Genomic DNA, 15,981 nt, shown 5'->3' on the forward strand with positions numbered 1-15,981 from the left:
GATCGGGAAATATATATATATATATATATATATATATATATATATATATCCTGGTACTGTGATAGGATGCCACCTGTGCAACAAGTCCAGTCGTGAAATGTCCTCCCTCCTAAATATTCCAGTCAACTGTCAGTGGGATTAGAACAAAGTGGAAGTGATTGGGAACGACAGCAACTCAACAAGAAGTGGTCGACCACGTAAAATGATGGAGCGGGGTCAGCGGATGCTGAGGAACATAGGCGACAGAGGTCACCAACTTTCTGCAGAGTCATCACTACAGACCTCCAAACTTCATGTGGCCTTCAGATTAGCTCAAGAACAGTGTAGAGAGCTTCATGGAATGGGTTTCCATGGCGATCAGCTGCATCCAAGCCATACATCAGCAAGTGCAATGCAAAGCATACAGTATATACACACACACACACACACACACACACACACACACACACACACACACACACACACACACACACACACACACACACACACGTGAAATAGTATGGACAGGATAAATGAGTAATAAAAAATTACTTAGTTAAAAGCTATATTAAAAAGGTGAGTCTTGAGCCTCCGTTTAAAAGCATCAACAGACTCAGAATGGCATTTTTAAAAAGGATGGAGCGTTGCCATATGTCCATAGGTCTGTGAGCGAGGAGCAGAAATTCTCACCACTCCGCTATGTTTGTGTGTGTGTGTGTTTTAGTGTGTCTTCTTACTTGGTATCATCAGTCACCTCCACCTCTGCATTGGCTGTGATTGGTGCGTTGGAGTGTCCTGCAGTGGGGTCGTCTGTATTCAGCTCCCCATTGGTTGAACTCATCACCTGGAGGTGAGGAAGAGCAGACAGCGTGATGAGTACAGGCGTACCAAACATGAAAGGACTTGTATTGTGTCCAAACTAAGCCAGATATATTTGAAAACACTGGTTATGTGTGAAAACATCATGATTCCACACTTTTATTTCCACATCATTTTCTCCACTGATGCACCAAAACAATAGAAGAGCAGATGAAAGTTACTGTGCCAGGTCTCAGCCAATGAAACCTCCATCTGTGTCCTGACTGTTTTCAAATGAATTCAGCTTAACGTGGACGTGGTTTTAATGGTCCATCAGAGCAGTGACCTCCAGGGAAGCTTCACACACTACACATACAGGCATTGTCAACTTTCATTTTGCTGCCATGCAAAATAACAACACCTCTGCTTTATTCTACTTCATACCTGTATGCCAGGTTCCTACAACATGTTAACAGGGTTTCACTGATTTTCCCATCAGGCTGTGCTGCAGCAGCTGTTCTCAGCCTCCCTCTAAAGTGCCGTGTTTCACCTCCTGCCCCTCCCTCCCAAAAAGCCCAGTCCACTCTGATTGGTCAGCTGGCCCACTCTGTTGTGAATGATCAACCGCTTGGTGTTTGTCAGAAATGCCCCGCCCTTACCATAACCACAACAGGAGTTACTGCTGAGGAAGAGTGCTGAAAGTGAATGGTAGCCACTTCAGCTCCTCTTCATTTAGAAGTCCATATAAAGGACATTTCTGTTTGCCCTCGAAAAAACTAAAAATCCCCTCAACATGGTAACTCAGCTTTGTTTGTAGGTGTGACAAACTAGCGGCCGGGCAGAAATCCCGCTGTTGTGTATCAGCTCTGGAGAGAACGAAGAGACCACTCCATTCTGTTCTTACATCAGAATTTCTACATGTATGGCAAATATTAAATTCCAGTCTCATTCTAGTTCATGAGGGACTGATTAGGTGATCACCTGAACCAGAAAAGTATAAAAACATAAAGGACATAAAGGATGGAAATGTCAGCTGGGGTGAAGTGCACAAGTAGGACTGATTATCTCTTCACATTAGTATTGGGTTGATTTAAACATAATTATGAACTGGTTCCTTTGCATCATTCGAGGTCTGAAAACACTGGATCTTTTATGTTATTTTGATCAGTTCTCATTTTCTGAAAATAAATGCTTTAAATGTCAATATTTGTGTCTGGATTATGGAAGAATTGTTGTCAGTAGTTTATAGAATGAAGCAAAAATTTGAATTTTACTTGAACACACATTCCAGAGAATACCAAGTGTGTCCAAAATTCCAAAAGATTCTTCAAAGCAAAATTCTTTGAAGAATCTAAAATACAAAACATATTCTGTTCACTACATCATTCCATATGTGTTCCTTCATAGTTCTGATATGAATCTACAATGTAGAAAATAATGAGAATAAAGAAAAACCATTGAATAGAAGGTGTGTCCAAACTTTTGACGGATGCACGCACACAAAATATTGGCCATTTTCGGGAAAATATGAGTGATCATGCAGAACATTTTTCTTTTATATAGGGATAGTGGTCAGGTGATGCCATTTACAGTACTATCACATATTTGTGTATGTCCTTTTTAAATCATAATGACAACTGAAATGGCCCTGATCAAAAGTGGACATACCCCTGAATGTTTGGCCTGATAATACACAGACAGGTTTAATTGTCTATGAAGAGAACGTTTCCACACCTGTGACTTATGAATATTCAATGACTCCTGCACATTTCATCCAGGGCTGCACTGACTGCTGGATACTGAGCCACGGGGAAAGCAAAAGAACCATCAAAGGACTGCGAGAAAAGCTAGTTGAACTTTATAAATCAGAGGAAGGATATAGAAAGATTTGAAAATGTTCAAACTCTGATAAAGAAGTGGAAATGATTGGTTCTGATGATACCAAGCCACGGTCAGATAGACCAATGAAGACTTCAGTCACAACTATCAGGAAAGCTGGTCGGGATGCAAAGAAAAACCCACAAGCGACTTCAGCTGAAATACGGGCTTTTGTGCAGAAGAAGAAGTGGTGTGGCTGCTTCACGATGCACAATAAGGAGGGACTTGAACAAAAAGGGGCTGCACGGTCGAGTTGCCAGAAAAAAGCCACAAAGCAACCTGCTTACAATATGCCAGGCGTAATAACATTCAGCTCAACGACTCTCTTTGCATCAGCTCCAGCCCCCCGCGACCCTGAATACAGGATGAAGCAGTAGACGGACGGACTCTCTTTGCTCTGCCGTGATTGACAGCTCAGAGGGCGGAACCAAAGTATAAAGTTAAACCATTGGCTGAAAGTTAGAAGTAAACCAAGCATAGGTTTCTCACTGCTTCAGTAACACAGTCATTTTCTATCAAATAAACAACGCTGGGATTTTCACAAGGTTGTATTACCTAAACCCAGAGACTTAACAGTCTTTTCCTTTTGGTTTTTACACTCAACATCATAAGCAGTGAACGCAGGTTAAAACAGGGAGGCTGAGCTCGACTATAAACTGATGCACAAAACATGTTGAAGACAGGAGAAAGCTCTGCTCATGGAAGAAGTCAGAATTAACCTGGTATGGTCCTTTAAGGTTCCCAAAATAAAAAATAATAAGTTAGTTAAAGTCAATGTTATGTTTTTAGTCACTCTTCAAATTCCATTTTCCGAAGATCATTCTCCACTTATTTACACAATTCTGTGTGTATTCATGCTGTGGCCATTTGTGCGTGGCGGCACCGCACTTAAATTCTAGAATTACGTAGCTACCTGAAAGCCTCATGGGAAAAGAGGGAGCCGTAGACAGCTGTTAGATTTGGCTGTGGTTAAAACAAGTAACAGTAGGTAAATGATGGTCCCTGTGATGTGTTCATGAACACATGGGTGTATATGAGAAACCTGTGTCCCTCTGCTTTGTGACCGTGTGTTTCGTTTGCTCTGATTGGTCTATTAAACGTCTCACGTGATTCCTTTGTGTTTGAGATGTTTGCATGAAATGTTACTGACGGTAAGACTGCCTGCAGTGGTGATGGTTTTCACAGTTCCCCGTCATCGACTGCCCTGCCGCATGTTTACAGTACGTTTGTCCGTGCATGTGACTTGGGAAGTCGTGATGCACTGGAAGATAGGGCTCCCCCGAAGGTGTCCCTGGAACCCTGATATAAAGTAAGCCGTCCCTGCTGCTGTGATGCATGCGTTTACCTTGTGCAGTTAATGTCAGCTAACATAAGAAAACTAGCAGTGGCTCAGAATTCTAACATGTTCTGGATTATATCACATACATTTGCTACACCACATTGACTTCTGCCCTGCGGTTTGAGCATAAGCCAAATCCCCACTAGTTGAATACCATACAATTAAATGGGAACAATGGCATGTGTTGTGTTTAGTGCAACCCTGGATTTACAAGAACCCAAAGAAAAACAAAAGTTGAACTATTCTTCACTAAACTCCTATGTCACACACAGAGTGTACTGTATATATGGAATGGTTTCTCTCGGTTACTCCAGACATTATGAAAGCCAGCTTCTTTTCCCTTTCACTGGTCAGCCTACATTGTGGCGTCTCTGCTGTCAAAAGAGAAGCCAGGTGACAACCTTCTGTCCCCTTACAGGAAGTCTCCACTGTTTGAATGGGACACACTGCTGTACAAACCTAAGGTGGATACATGTAGGCTTTCATTTAGGGAATTATGGAGGTTTGGAGGAAACAGACTTGAGGTCAGCCCTGCTCTGTCTCAAAGAAAGGTCATGCAGGCAGACAGATAGACAGGTAGGCAGACAGACAAGAAGCCAGCACAGCTAACTTTTCCTCTCAGTACCTGGACAGACCCGCCCAGCCTATCAGCAGTGAGATGGGAGCCCAGCAGCTCTCGATTGGTCATTGGAGTGGGCTGTGACTCACTGCCTTTGCCCTCTGGAGACTAGAGGAGACAGGAAGTCGGTCGCAGGAGAAACAAGAAGGGATGGAGAGGAAGAGGAGGTGGTGGCAGAGAAGGGAAAAGGTGAAAAGGAAAGGTAAGATGGAAGAGGAGGCTCATCATGGAAAGGGGAAGAGACGGGGTGCAAAAGAGAAAAAGGAAAAGCAGAAATAGCGAGGGAGAAGTGGGAAAACAGGGCAGGTGGAAAGTGGAGTGGCGGGTGATGAATGTGTCAGTCAGAGAGAAAAGAATGAGAAAAGAGAAAAGAAATAGTGAGTTCAGAAGTCAGTAAGAGTGCAACAGGAGATTGTGCACATGTGGAAGCCCCATGCAAAATGGGAAGAGGGTGGGCTATTTTCTGTCAACTTCACCTGCCTCAAATCCTTTAAGACCCACATGGATCTGCAGGTCAACCTTTGTTAACCTGGACTACAGTGAAAAAAGGGATATCATGTATAAACAAACCGCTCAGCAGAAAATAAGCAGCGGCATCAGTGTGGGAAACGTGTCGTGATATAGACTGGAACTGTCGTGTCACGGATTTCTTCTGAGTGAGCGCGTACCTGGTTTTTGGTTTGTGGCGTTTTCTCTCGGTTGCTCATCTGAAGTGGAGTCTCACTGGCCACTGGACCAATCGGAGTGGGCTAAACACACAGGAAGTGAGGTCAACATGAGATCAGAGGAAGGGCATCCACATTTGGTTACGTTATATTTTTTCACGTGGCCTTCAAATCCACAATTATTGATCTTATTGATAACACTGTTGTACACGAGGAGACGTGGACAATAAACACTTTGTTATTGAAAACACTCAAAAGTTCAAACCACAGCTGAAAGCTCTCAGAACTGGAACTTCAACACTGTTGTCTGCTCACCTCCAACGGAGTAGAGACGACAAAGCAGCGTAAACTTCTCTTTGACATTCTGGAGATGAGGGAAATTAATGTTGCATCCAGGTTTCCCTCCCCTCATTCTGTCCCTCCCAGCATGGAGAGAAGACATGACACTTCCCTTTCAAGCATCATGGGAGGAGTTTCAGATAATGGCTCATCGCGCAGCTAGCAGCGTTTGGTTTAACACCTGCATGCAAATAATAACCTGGATTGTGTATTTATACTGTGTAAATTGATTCCATTTCTACTGGCAGAATACGTTCCTATTTTTTCATCCTCATTCGTCTGTAGGCTCATTTTTGATACTATGATTTAGGGCTGAACGATATATTGTTATCGTATCTATATCTAGATATGAACATTCAAGATATTAATATCGAAAAAGCAACGATATAAACGATATAGATTTCCCCCGCGCTCGCCCTGCATGTAAAGCTCTGGCAGTCACAATAAACTTCATTTTTACGATTGCCCTTGAATGCACCGCTATGGCCAGCCAACCACAAACCTTACTTCACGCTTGCTGTGGATCGACAGCTGAAGCCAACCAATGACAAACATACGAGGGCGGGACTCCCGCCACGGGAGTGAAGGAGACGTAGAATGAGACGCAGACGCAACATACGCAGCGGGGAAATCAAAAAGAAAGAAAGCAAAGTGAGACGAGTGCGGAAGATAATGCGGCCGGTGGCTGTGCCGATTCTGATTTGGTACCAAAACATAAATCATCCTCCATTATTTGGAGGTATGTTGGATTTAATAACGAGGATGTCAACCAGAGCGAGGTGTTGTGCAGGTCGTGTTCGGCGTGTCTTGCAACGTGTTCAGTAGTGTTACACCGTCGGCATCCACCAGACATAAATACATTACAGACGCTATAACATACCACACTGCAAAAGTCATGGTACCCGTGTAGACGGTCTAAAATGTTAGATTTTTTATTTGATTGGTGACTTTATGTTAATGTTGATGACTGGCAGTGAGTTATCATCAATAAAACTGCAGTTTCCACATTCTTTTGTATTATGATGTTTTTATTTTTCTGAAAAATATTTGGTTTTCACCGAACCCGTAGTCATATCGTATCATATCGATATCGAGATATCTGGGATGAATATCGAGATATGAAATTTTGTCCATATCGTTCAGCCCTACTATGATTGTGATTTCGTTGCTTACTACCCGCTGGACATTATTTATATGTCTAAATGTTTGGTGGAGAATTGAGATTACGTAACTCATATCAAACCTGACACTTATACACTGAATAGAAATGATGATAAATGATGCAGAAGACAGATTTCTACTTGATCTCCAATGTGGGGGCTTGTCGGTTGTTAAAGACTCCAGCAGAGTCCACTGAGGTCCTGACCGATGCAGACTGCTAACTGGCCTGACGCTGGAAACATATCTAGCTCCACCTGCCCGCTGTGTGACTGCTCAACTACTCCTGCTTTCTGGTCTACGGCGACGGGGTTGGGATGGATCCATCTCGGCGTGGCTGTGCCTGCTGCCATGGACTACTACTGTTGATACTATTGCTTCTGTTAATACCACCACTACTGTTAATGCTACTACTGTTACGGCAGTGTTTTGTCTCCACTAGGTGGTGCTGTGACTCTAATCCTGGTGATGTTGGGAAATTAATTGGCTCCTGAAAATCCTGAGTGTGATAGTCCTCATCTCTGTGTAAAGTGTCCTGAGATAACCGCTGTTGTGATGACACTACACATAAAATTGAATAGATTTGGACTCAAATTAAAGCTTCGAGACGGCCTTCAAGATGGACCAGAATGACTTCCGGTTCAAGCAAGGATCCAGGACTGAGACTTGTGATGCTCTAATTGATCTGCCAGATGATTGTTTCACTCAGAATGAACCCTGCCCTAAACCCAGCAGTAAGTTCAGCTCACACAGCTAATGGCGTGTGTTCAGCACAAACAACCACTGCACACTAACCAGTGGCTTTCCAGTCCAGTCGTACTGGTAGTCGAAGATGTATCCGTTTCTGTCAAAGAGGTCCGTGAAGAGTTTCCTCAGGTAGTCGTAATCCGGCTTCTCGAAGAAGTCCAGCCGACGCACGTACCGCAGGTAAGTGGCCATCTCTTCTGTTCACACAGACACACGCACACACACACAGACACACACACAGACACACACGCACACACACACACACACACACACACACACACACACACAGAGACACACACACGCACACACAGACACACACAGACACACACAGACACACAGACACACACAGACGCACACACACACACACACACACAGAGAGACACACACACACACACACACACACACACACAGACACACACACACACACACACACACACACACACGCACAGACACACACACACACACACACACACACACACACGCACAGACACAAATACACAATTTGATCAACATATGCTAAACTGATCACATATTCAACAGTTGCATAGAAACACTAGAAACACATTGTTGTGTGTGTGTGTGTGTGTGTGTGTCTGTGTGTGTGTGTGCGTGCGTGTGTGTCTGTGCGTGTGCGTGCGTCTGTGTGTCTGTGTGTGTGTGTCTGTGCGTGTGTGTGTGTCTGTGCGCGTGCGTGTCTTTGTGTGTGTGTGTGTGTGTGTGCGTGTGTCATTGTGTGTGTGTGTGTGTGTGTGTGTGTGTGTGTGTGTGTGTGTGTTAGGGCTGGACGATTAATTGAATTTTGATCGCGATTTTGGCTTCTCACGATCATGAAAACAATGTAATCAAAGAAAAGCAATCAATGTGCCGCCGTGCGGCGTGTGTGCAAATTACCGCGCTGTGAAAGCACAGTGAACGCACCTGTGTGCCGGCAGCTGCAGCAGTGAGTGAGTGGATCATTGTGGAACGAGTGATTGACAACATGGCAGAAAAGCAGCCTTTAGTTTTAAAGAAAGTTTCGCTTCAAATCGTCGGACGTGGAGCAGAAGGAGATGTTTGCAACGTTTGTCATGCCGTCGTGTCGGCAACCCAGGGCAACGCGACAAATGTATTTAACCATTTAAAGTTCAGCCATAAACGGTCTACGACAAAGTATTGAAGGAGCAAAAGACCCCAAAAAGCGCAAGAGCATCAACTTCAGCCACCGCCACCCAACCCTCCATTGAGGACACTTTTTAGGATGCCGCTCCGTATCCCACCGGCGTCCGGCGACAGTGAGCAATAACAGAGGCTGTGACCTTCATGCTAGCTGAGGACATGTGCTCTATCAGTACAGTTAGCAACCAGGCTTCAAGACACCGGTCAACATCAGTCACTGAAGTTGAAAAAGATGTCTCCACCGCCGAATATTATTTATTTGTAGTAGGGATGCTCCGATCAGCATTTTTGGGGGCCAATCCGATCACCGATCACAGGAATCATAAATCGGCCGATACCGATCACCGATCACAGAATGGATGGGAGAAAAATAATAATAATAATTATAATAATAATCGAGCCGTTTTATGACTGAACATACTGTTGATGACTGTGTAGGACACAGCGGGATTCTGGGTCGGGCTTGGGCTTCAGACTCGTGGTGTGAGTGGGACCAGAGTGGAACCAGACCGCTACTTTTATAATAAAAATGCCGCTGTGTGTTTCCACTGCCCGCTCGCTCAGCTCCACTCGGGAGGCTGTAATTAAGCTGACGAACGGTTGATGTTCTTCTTGCATGTGATGTTGATACTTCACCTGCGCGGCTCGCATTCCCACCCTGTGTCAGGCGCAGAAAAACAGTCTCAGGTAAAAAAAATATATAAATATGCAATTGGCTTTTCTGATGGGCACTTTGACCGATCACCGATCAACCTGTTTAGGGTCCATTTGGGCCGATAACGATCGGCGGCCGATCGATCATAGCATCCCTAATTTGTATTTATTGTTTTTACATTGGTGTTGCTATTATTCGTTCATCACTGAAGCCTGAAGTGAAAAGACTTGTGTTCCTGCCAAAAACCTCAGTTTGTAGGAAGCAAACTGCAGGGAGAACAGTCTGAGTGCACTGGGTATATATTTTTATTTATTGTTTTTTTATTGCTATTTTTTATTATTATTTATACATATTATTAAATATATTATTTTACATTTTTACTTGTTACTAATTTATTTCTGGTTGTTTTTCCTAAAAGTTATATTTAAAGTTGAGTTTTGGTGGCTCAATAAATACTTTTTTTGAAATCAATGAATAATCGTGTTTATTATTTTTTCCATAATCGTCCAGCCCTAGCTGTGTGTGTGTGTGTGTGTGTGTGTGTGTGTGTGTGTACGAACCTGGAAAGCTTTCACAGAGGACCTCTATTGGCGTGTCTCTCTTTGTGTCTCCTATCTTCTGATAACGCTCTTTCAGAGTGTCGGCCTAATGAAGAGACATGGGAGAATTTAGAAGGCAGTGAAGGGAAAAACATGCAATTTTAGCGGGAAGTTGTGAGAGTAGTAGTATTATCATTAAATCATGTGTCTCTTAAAGGTGTGTTCACACCGAACGCAAAGCATTCAAGCATTTCAACTTCAGCAAAGAATTTGGATGGCGCTGTGAGGCGAAAGCCTATCAGCTTTGGGATTCTCCTCATCCATAGTAGCTCTATGAAAGTCGCTCACATCTGTACAGAGAGCCAACAAAACTACAAGTATAAACCAGACTGCCTATGGTACAAACCACAATGTTGCTGCTTCATGTATGCCGAGAGCAGCTACAGTGTAGTAACGCATCCTTTTTATATGTTTATTGTCATGAAATCACAACAAAATAAGTGTTTGGGGTTCATACCGCTGTAGTAAACCAGCTGATGTGTGGCTTGCTATTCACAGTGAATATAACTTGATTAAATTCATCGAGCATCTCTGTCAGACAGGACGCTGTTTGATTTCCTTGGTGTTTGGTGTGAACATAGACTACGTTCAGACTGCAGATGAATCTCATCTGTGTCTCAAATCACATTTACAAGACAGGTTGGATGGTTATTTGCAAGAGATCAGTTTGGATTAGTGTCCCCGGATGTCATCCACCTATCTGCATAGGTTACTGTGGTAACTGTAGCTACGCTGGCGAGGCGGCTCTCCAACGCTGGCTTCACACTGACGCGGGAACGGCCTCAGGCGTCCGATAGGTCAGCTGTTAATCTGGCTGTTCACAGCAGAAGCATCTTTCTCTGCGCAGGTCAACAAGCCATTCTACAGCGCTGCTGGTTCCTGTAGTGCTCAACCCTGTCTCTTTGTGTGTGTGTGTGTTTTTCTGCTCGTTGTGCTCGCTTTTCTTTTTAGACCCAACTGACAAATATGTGGAATAAATATGTAATTTAAACACCATAATCGCAAACAGCAGTGAGCACTTACATTTGATCATGACGGAGGTGAATCGGGGTAATTGAAATGTCAGGAGAGTTTAAAGCATGGGATGCACATATAATATCATGTTTCAGACTATACGAGTTATATTATTTATAGTTTTTATCAGTGTTTTTCTTGCCGGATCACGCCCGGCACACGGAGAGAAGATACCACATGCTGAAGATCACCGTAAACCCGACGGAATCAGGAAGCATTCACCCGCAAACAATCGTGTGGTAATGTCACTCCTCTGTTGCACCAGACCAACTCAGCAATGAAGGAGGCTGCTATACATCGTGAGTGAAAGCAAAGTGAACCATTCATTTGGGTGGCTTTCCAAGGACTGCTGTCTCAGTAGCGTCCTGCTAGTAGCAGCGTGGATTCTGCTCAGCAGTTTCACATCGTGAAATCGGACTTCAGCGTTCAGAGCATGCAGGCTGAGACGCAACTGTAGAAAACTTAATGGAACCGCAGTGGCACGCTGCTCTACCTCCTCAAAGCCGCACCGGAGAGCAAAGAAGTGAAGATGAAGAAAAACTGAACGATATCTGAAGAGCTGCCTCGGCTGCACTGGTGAACACATGGACGGCACCTCACCTTGAGTCCCTGCCAGGGTAGGCTACCTCGCAGGAAGTACATGAACATGTGGCCCAGAGCTTCCAGGTCATCCCGCCGGCTTTGCTCTGAAACACACAACAGCAAAGGCTTGAATTGCTCTCAAGCATGCGAGTTGGGTTGAGCCTGCTAATCAAGTAGGATGGCCGCCGTTGTATGCATCGATGCGTTGTTTGTGATGCACAGCAACTCCACTTGCACTTAAGAGTCGTGTACATGTGCATGACGAGCAAAAGGAACTCAACTCTCAATTCACCTGCCATTGCTGATTTGGTACACTAGGGGTAATTGTATTTCCGAAGCGCATTTCAAATGTCACCCTCCCACCAACACTGTTGCCTTACACGTCATGCTCTCTCTGGTTCCACCATGCCGGGAACCACCAAGGAGAAGCAGTTCACCAGTCTGGTGTGTAAACGTGAGCAACTGGAACTTAGGACAAAAATACGAACTGTAACTACAAGACCTTTTCACACGGTTTGATATAGCAGGAGAGAGCAGCTCACCTTTCCCCAGATGTGTATTGATGCTCATATATCTGGCAGTTCCAGTCAGACTCTTGTGTTCTCTGTATGGGATGTGCTTTTTGGTCTCTGGGTCTATGTATTCTTTTGCCAGGCCAAAGTCAATGATGTGGATGGTGTGCTGCCGTTTGGAGCCAGGTCTGCCCACCAGGAAGTTTTCAGGCTTCACGTCTCGATAGATCAGGCTTCTGGTGTGGACAAACTCCATACGGGTTATCTAAGGAAAGGACAGAACAGAAAAGGCAGAGCTAAGTGATCAAACAATAAACTTCAAGTTGTTTTGGGATTAAAAATTGTTTTTTCATGTGTCTTACCAGTTGTATGGCTATCATGAGTACAGTCTTTAGAGAAAAGGTCCGGTCACAGAGGTCAAATAGATCTTCTAAGCTGGGTCCCAGTAGCTCCAGAACCATAGCATTGTATTTACCACATGGTCCAAAGTAAAAGACCTGGGGTACACCCTCTACATGGACAGATAGGACAGTCAGAACACATTTATGTATAAACACAGAGTTCTTCCTGTATCCACAACTACAGAACAGAGTGGGCTGTATCCATCAACTTCTCAACAAAACTCATCAAAGTTCATAGAACCAACAAGCATTGCACTCGGACCGGATTTCTGGAAAATATAAGGGCATTGTGCCGACATGGTGGTGCTGTATCCTAATCCAAATTGTCAATCAAGTGAAGTGCTGCCAACACTGTCAAAGAGAAAACACAAGAGACGTTTGGTTTTGGTTGGAATGCTGCTGAGAGTGGGAGCCAGCCGACACATCACTAGTCCGTCCCTGACTAAACAATGTTTGAAATTGGTTATTGCATTTTCAAAATGAATAGGTGCCACAGTGTTTCCACTAGTACCAACAACAAATGATAAAATAACAAAGATGGAACAATCAATAAACACGCGGCCTCATAAAACCACTAAGATGCGTTGGCAGCCACACCACTGCAGCAGCGTGACGTTAACCTCTCAGCATGGAGCCTAATAACCAGCTGCAACCATCACCTGATGGACAAACATGTTACATCATCATTTATCAGCAGCTGCAGCAGAGAGAGAGTTACAGCTGTGGATGTAGCAGGGTAGTGTGTGTGTCCAGTTTATTTGTCAGTGAATTGATTACCGGCATTAACGCTTTCTAATGCCAATCCATAATGTGAACAGCAAATACGTGTTGAGGTCGTCAGGAGACGCCAGTTCCTGGTTGGCTAAATAATGGAGCTAGCAGCTAACCACGTTCATGGAGGTTGCATTTATTTATTTCGGGCATGTCCGTTAAATCAGCATCATCACACATTTTTGTTCAAATAGTTAAATACACATGGCCGAAAGGGAAAGCGGGAGAAGCCAAGGCTTATCTAGTCCCGCCCCGCATTGAGTTACACTATGATGCGTTCAGGCTCTATTCACTAACAAATAGCATTGGGCAATATTTTTGACGCCATCACAATGTGTTTGAATGTAATCTTGTAAAATGAAGTTTCTGGTGAGTTGTTTGAAGGAGATGTTTTCACATAAATACAAAATAAGGCCGAAAACCGAAACACCGAAATAAATTAATATTCCAATTATTAGAACCATTGCATTTATGGCTATGACTGTGTACTAACCTCACTAAAATCAAGGCATTGCAATTCAAAGAATAAATCAATTACAAAAGTCTGAAAATATTTATTTAGCACTGACATTACAATATCGCACAGTATATAATACAAATCAAAATAAAATGTTTAATGTCTCATCGAACATATCAGACAACGAGGGTATATGCCCCTCATCTGGTCCAGACAGACGAGTCCTTTTTTCTGCGCTCTGCTCTCCTTCTCCTGCACTGTGTGCTTCTCCCTCTCCAAGTGGGGACTCCGCATCCATCGCGCCTGGATCATTTCTCGTGCGCGCTGCTTTAATCCCACATCCAAGTAATGATCTTTCTAACGCGGATCAAGCACAGTCCCGAGGAAGTGCAGAGGATCCGAATAGATCTCAGTGAAACGTCAACACCACAGACATGTTGGCACTTATCCAGACAAGCGTGCGCTGGCTGCGGTTTTTGTTTGCGGCATCACAACTTTCTGTTTCTGCCGTGTATTTTCGGTGTAAAAGTATTTTGGTGGCCGAATATTCGGTGCATCCCTAATATAAAATAGATATTTTAGATGGAATGAAAAAGCTCATCATGTCACTGAAGGGAAAAGCATCGACCAACAGAGTGATGAAGGTTGGAACTATAGTGTGAACAGACCAGGACTGAGGCCCCGTCAGACCTGAGGTGGACCACAAACAGAACTCTTCTGTCCTCTTTCTAATTAACCGACAATGTGAACACAAATAGAAATTTAAAGAGTCCCTTTTCTGTTGGTCCACTTTAAGAGGATTGAGTTTGGTTTGTTTAATTTAAGTTTTTAACGTTATTGTTAGAACTGTAATGGTATTAGAACTCTAATTTCCCAGCTTGGGATGGATGGATGGGTGGGTGGATGGATGGATGGGTCTGTCTGTCTGTCTGTCTGTCTGTCTGTCTGTCTGTCTGTATTAAAGTCCCAGTCGGCAAGTCCGGTGGATCGAGGGCACTCTGTCAGATTTTGAATGTTTACAACTCTCACAACTTCTCCCCCACGACCACCAAGCTCCTCCCCCACGACCACCAAGCTCCTCCTCCACGACCACCGAGCTCCTGCCCCTCGACTCCGTGCCCTTTGAAATCCCTTAGATCACGCCACCTTTGAAACGCGGGTCCAATGTTGACTCTGGTTTTATCACGGGCACCGTCGCCATCTTTCTTTTCTTTCTTTTCCACCGGTGTTTTCTTTTCCTTGGTTGTTTTGGACCTCCTCGTTTCGGTTTTTAACAAGGAATTGGAAGCTTGTTGCTACTTCCCTCCACCTCCCCCCTGTGATAGTGGTACGACCCGAGGGGGGAGGGGCTCTGTGTGTGCACGAACACAGCCCTGCGTGCTGATTGGACAGGATGATCCGGGTGCTGTCGATTTTTGCAAAACAAACAACAGGCTCTACGTGCACGTAGAGACGCGCTTTTTTTCCAAAGCCAGATGATTTATGTTGTTCTATCAGAGCATAGTGTCGGCTTTGGTGAATATGATCAAAAAAATGTTGCCGACTGGGACTTTAAGTACTCATATCAGTACTTTGTATTGGCATGGTACTGAAATATTAGTAGTTGTACTCGGTTGAAAAAAAGTGGTATCGGGGCATCCCTATTTGCATTGCTCCAAACGCATCCATGGTCCTGAATTTCAGCTGTCTAAAAGCTCCGTCTGTCATCGCCTACTTGGAGAGAGACGGAGAGGATGCCGCTTACGCCAATGTTTACGTGGATGTATCGCTATGGCTCGCCTATGTGGCTCAGGTGAAGTTGCTGGGTCCCGTTTGGTTGGGACAGATCCTTTTACGAGGGTCAGTGTCGAGCCAGCTTTGTACTGACCCGCGTTACTGAAGCAGTCCGATGTGAAGTGGTTAGCACACACATAGAAGCTAACACGGACCGTAGCATTTTAATAAAAAACTGAACACTAGAGAGCAGACTCGGGCCGTAGTGCACGGCGCTCTGTCGGACACGCGCCCCCGGGTTCCGTCCGACCGGAGGCAGCAGTGAAGATGCACCAGAGCGCGTGAGACAGAGGGAGGACACTTTTCTCACGCTCTCCGCGCTGGCTCTCCGCTGTCGGTCGGGCCGCGCTCGCTCTCCACACTCGCTTACTTTCAATTACATTCAGAACATTGGACACCCTGACTATTAGAAAACATCTCTCTGTTGGCGAGGGTTAACCCTCCGACGCTAGCTACCACGCTAGCTGCTATATGTTTTGCACTGAGGTGATACTTGAGGCTTGATGTGCTGCGGTGACATGCAAATTCCTTGTTGCATAG

The 15,981-nt window shown here is 44.4% G+C and overlaps 1 protein-coding gene across 3 annotated transcripts in view; it reads right to left on the reverse strand.

Moving 5' to 3' along the window:
- Positions 1–15,981, reverse strand: part of LOC311012797 (casein kinase I-like) — a 56,456-nt gene that overhangs the window by 10,283 nt on the left and 30,192 nt on the right. Inside the window, exons 4-11 of one of the 3 annotated variants that reach the window (XM_084008502.1) lie at positions 12,402–12,550; positions 12,070–12,304; positions 11,546–11,631; positions 9,893–9,977; positions 7,571–7,719; positions 5,282–5,362; positions 4,620–4,721; positions 717–823 (exon numbers count right to left, since the gene is read on the reverse strand). In XM_084008502.1, coding sequence (XP_083864628.1) covers positions 717–823; positions 4,620–4,721; positions 5,282–5,362; positions 7,571–7,719; positions 9,893–9,977; positions 11,546–11,631; positions 12,070–12,304; positions 12,402–12,550 — 994 coding nt within the window. The remainder of the gene's footprint in view (positions 1–716; positions 824–4,619; positions 4,722–5,281; positions 5,363–7,570; positions 7,720–9,892; positions 9,978–11,545; positions 11,632–12,069; positions 12,305–12,401; positions 12,551–15,981) is intronic. The other 2 variants (XM_084008504.1, XM_084008503.1) reach the window with 2 other exon arrangements.

This window comes from Eutrigla gurnardus, assembly GCF_963514095.1.
Source record: "Eutrigla gurnardus genome assembly, chromosome: 4".
Lineage (NCBI taxonomy): Eukaryota > Metazoa > Chordata > Actinopteri > Perciformes > Triglidae > Eutrigla > Eutrigla gurnardus.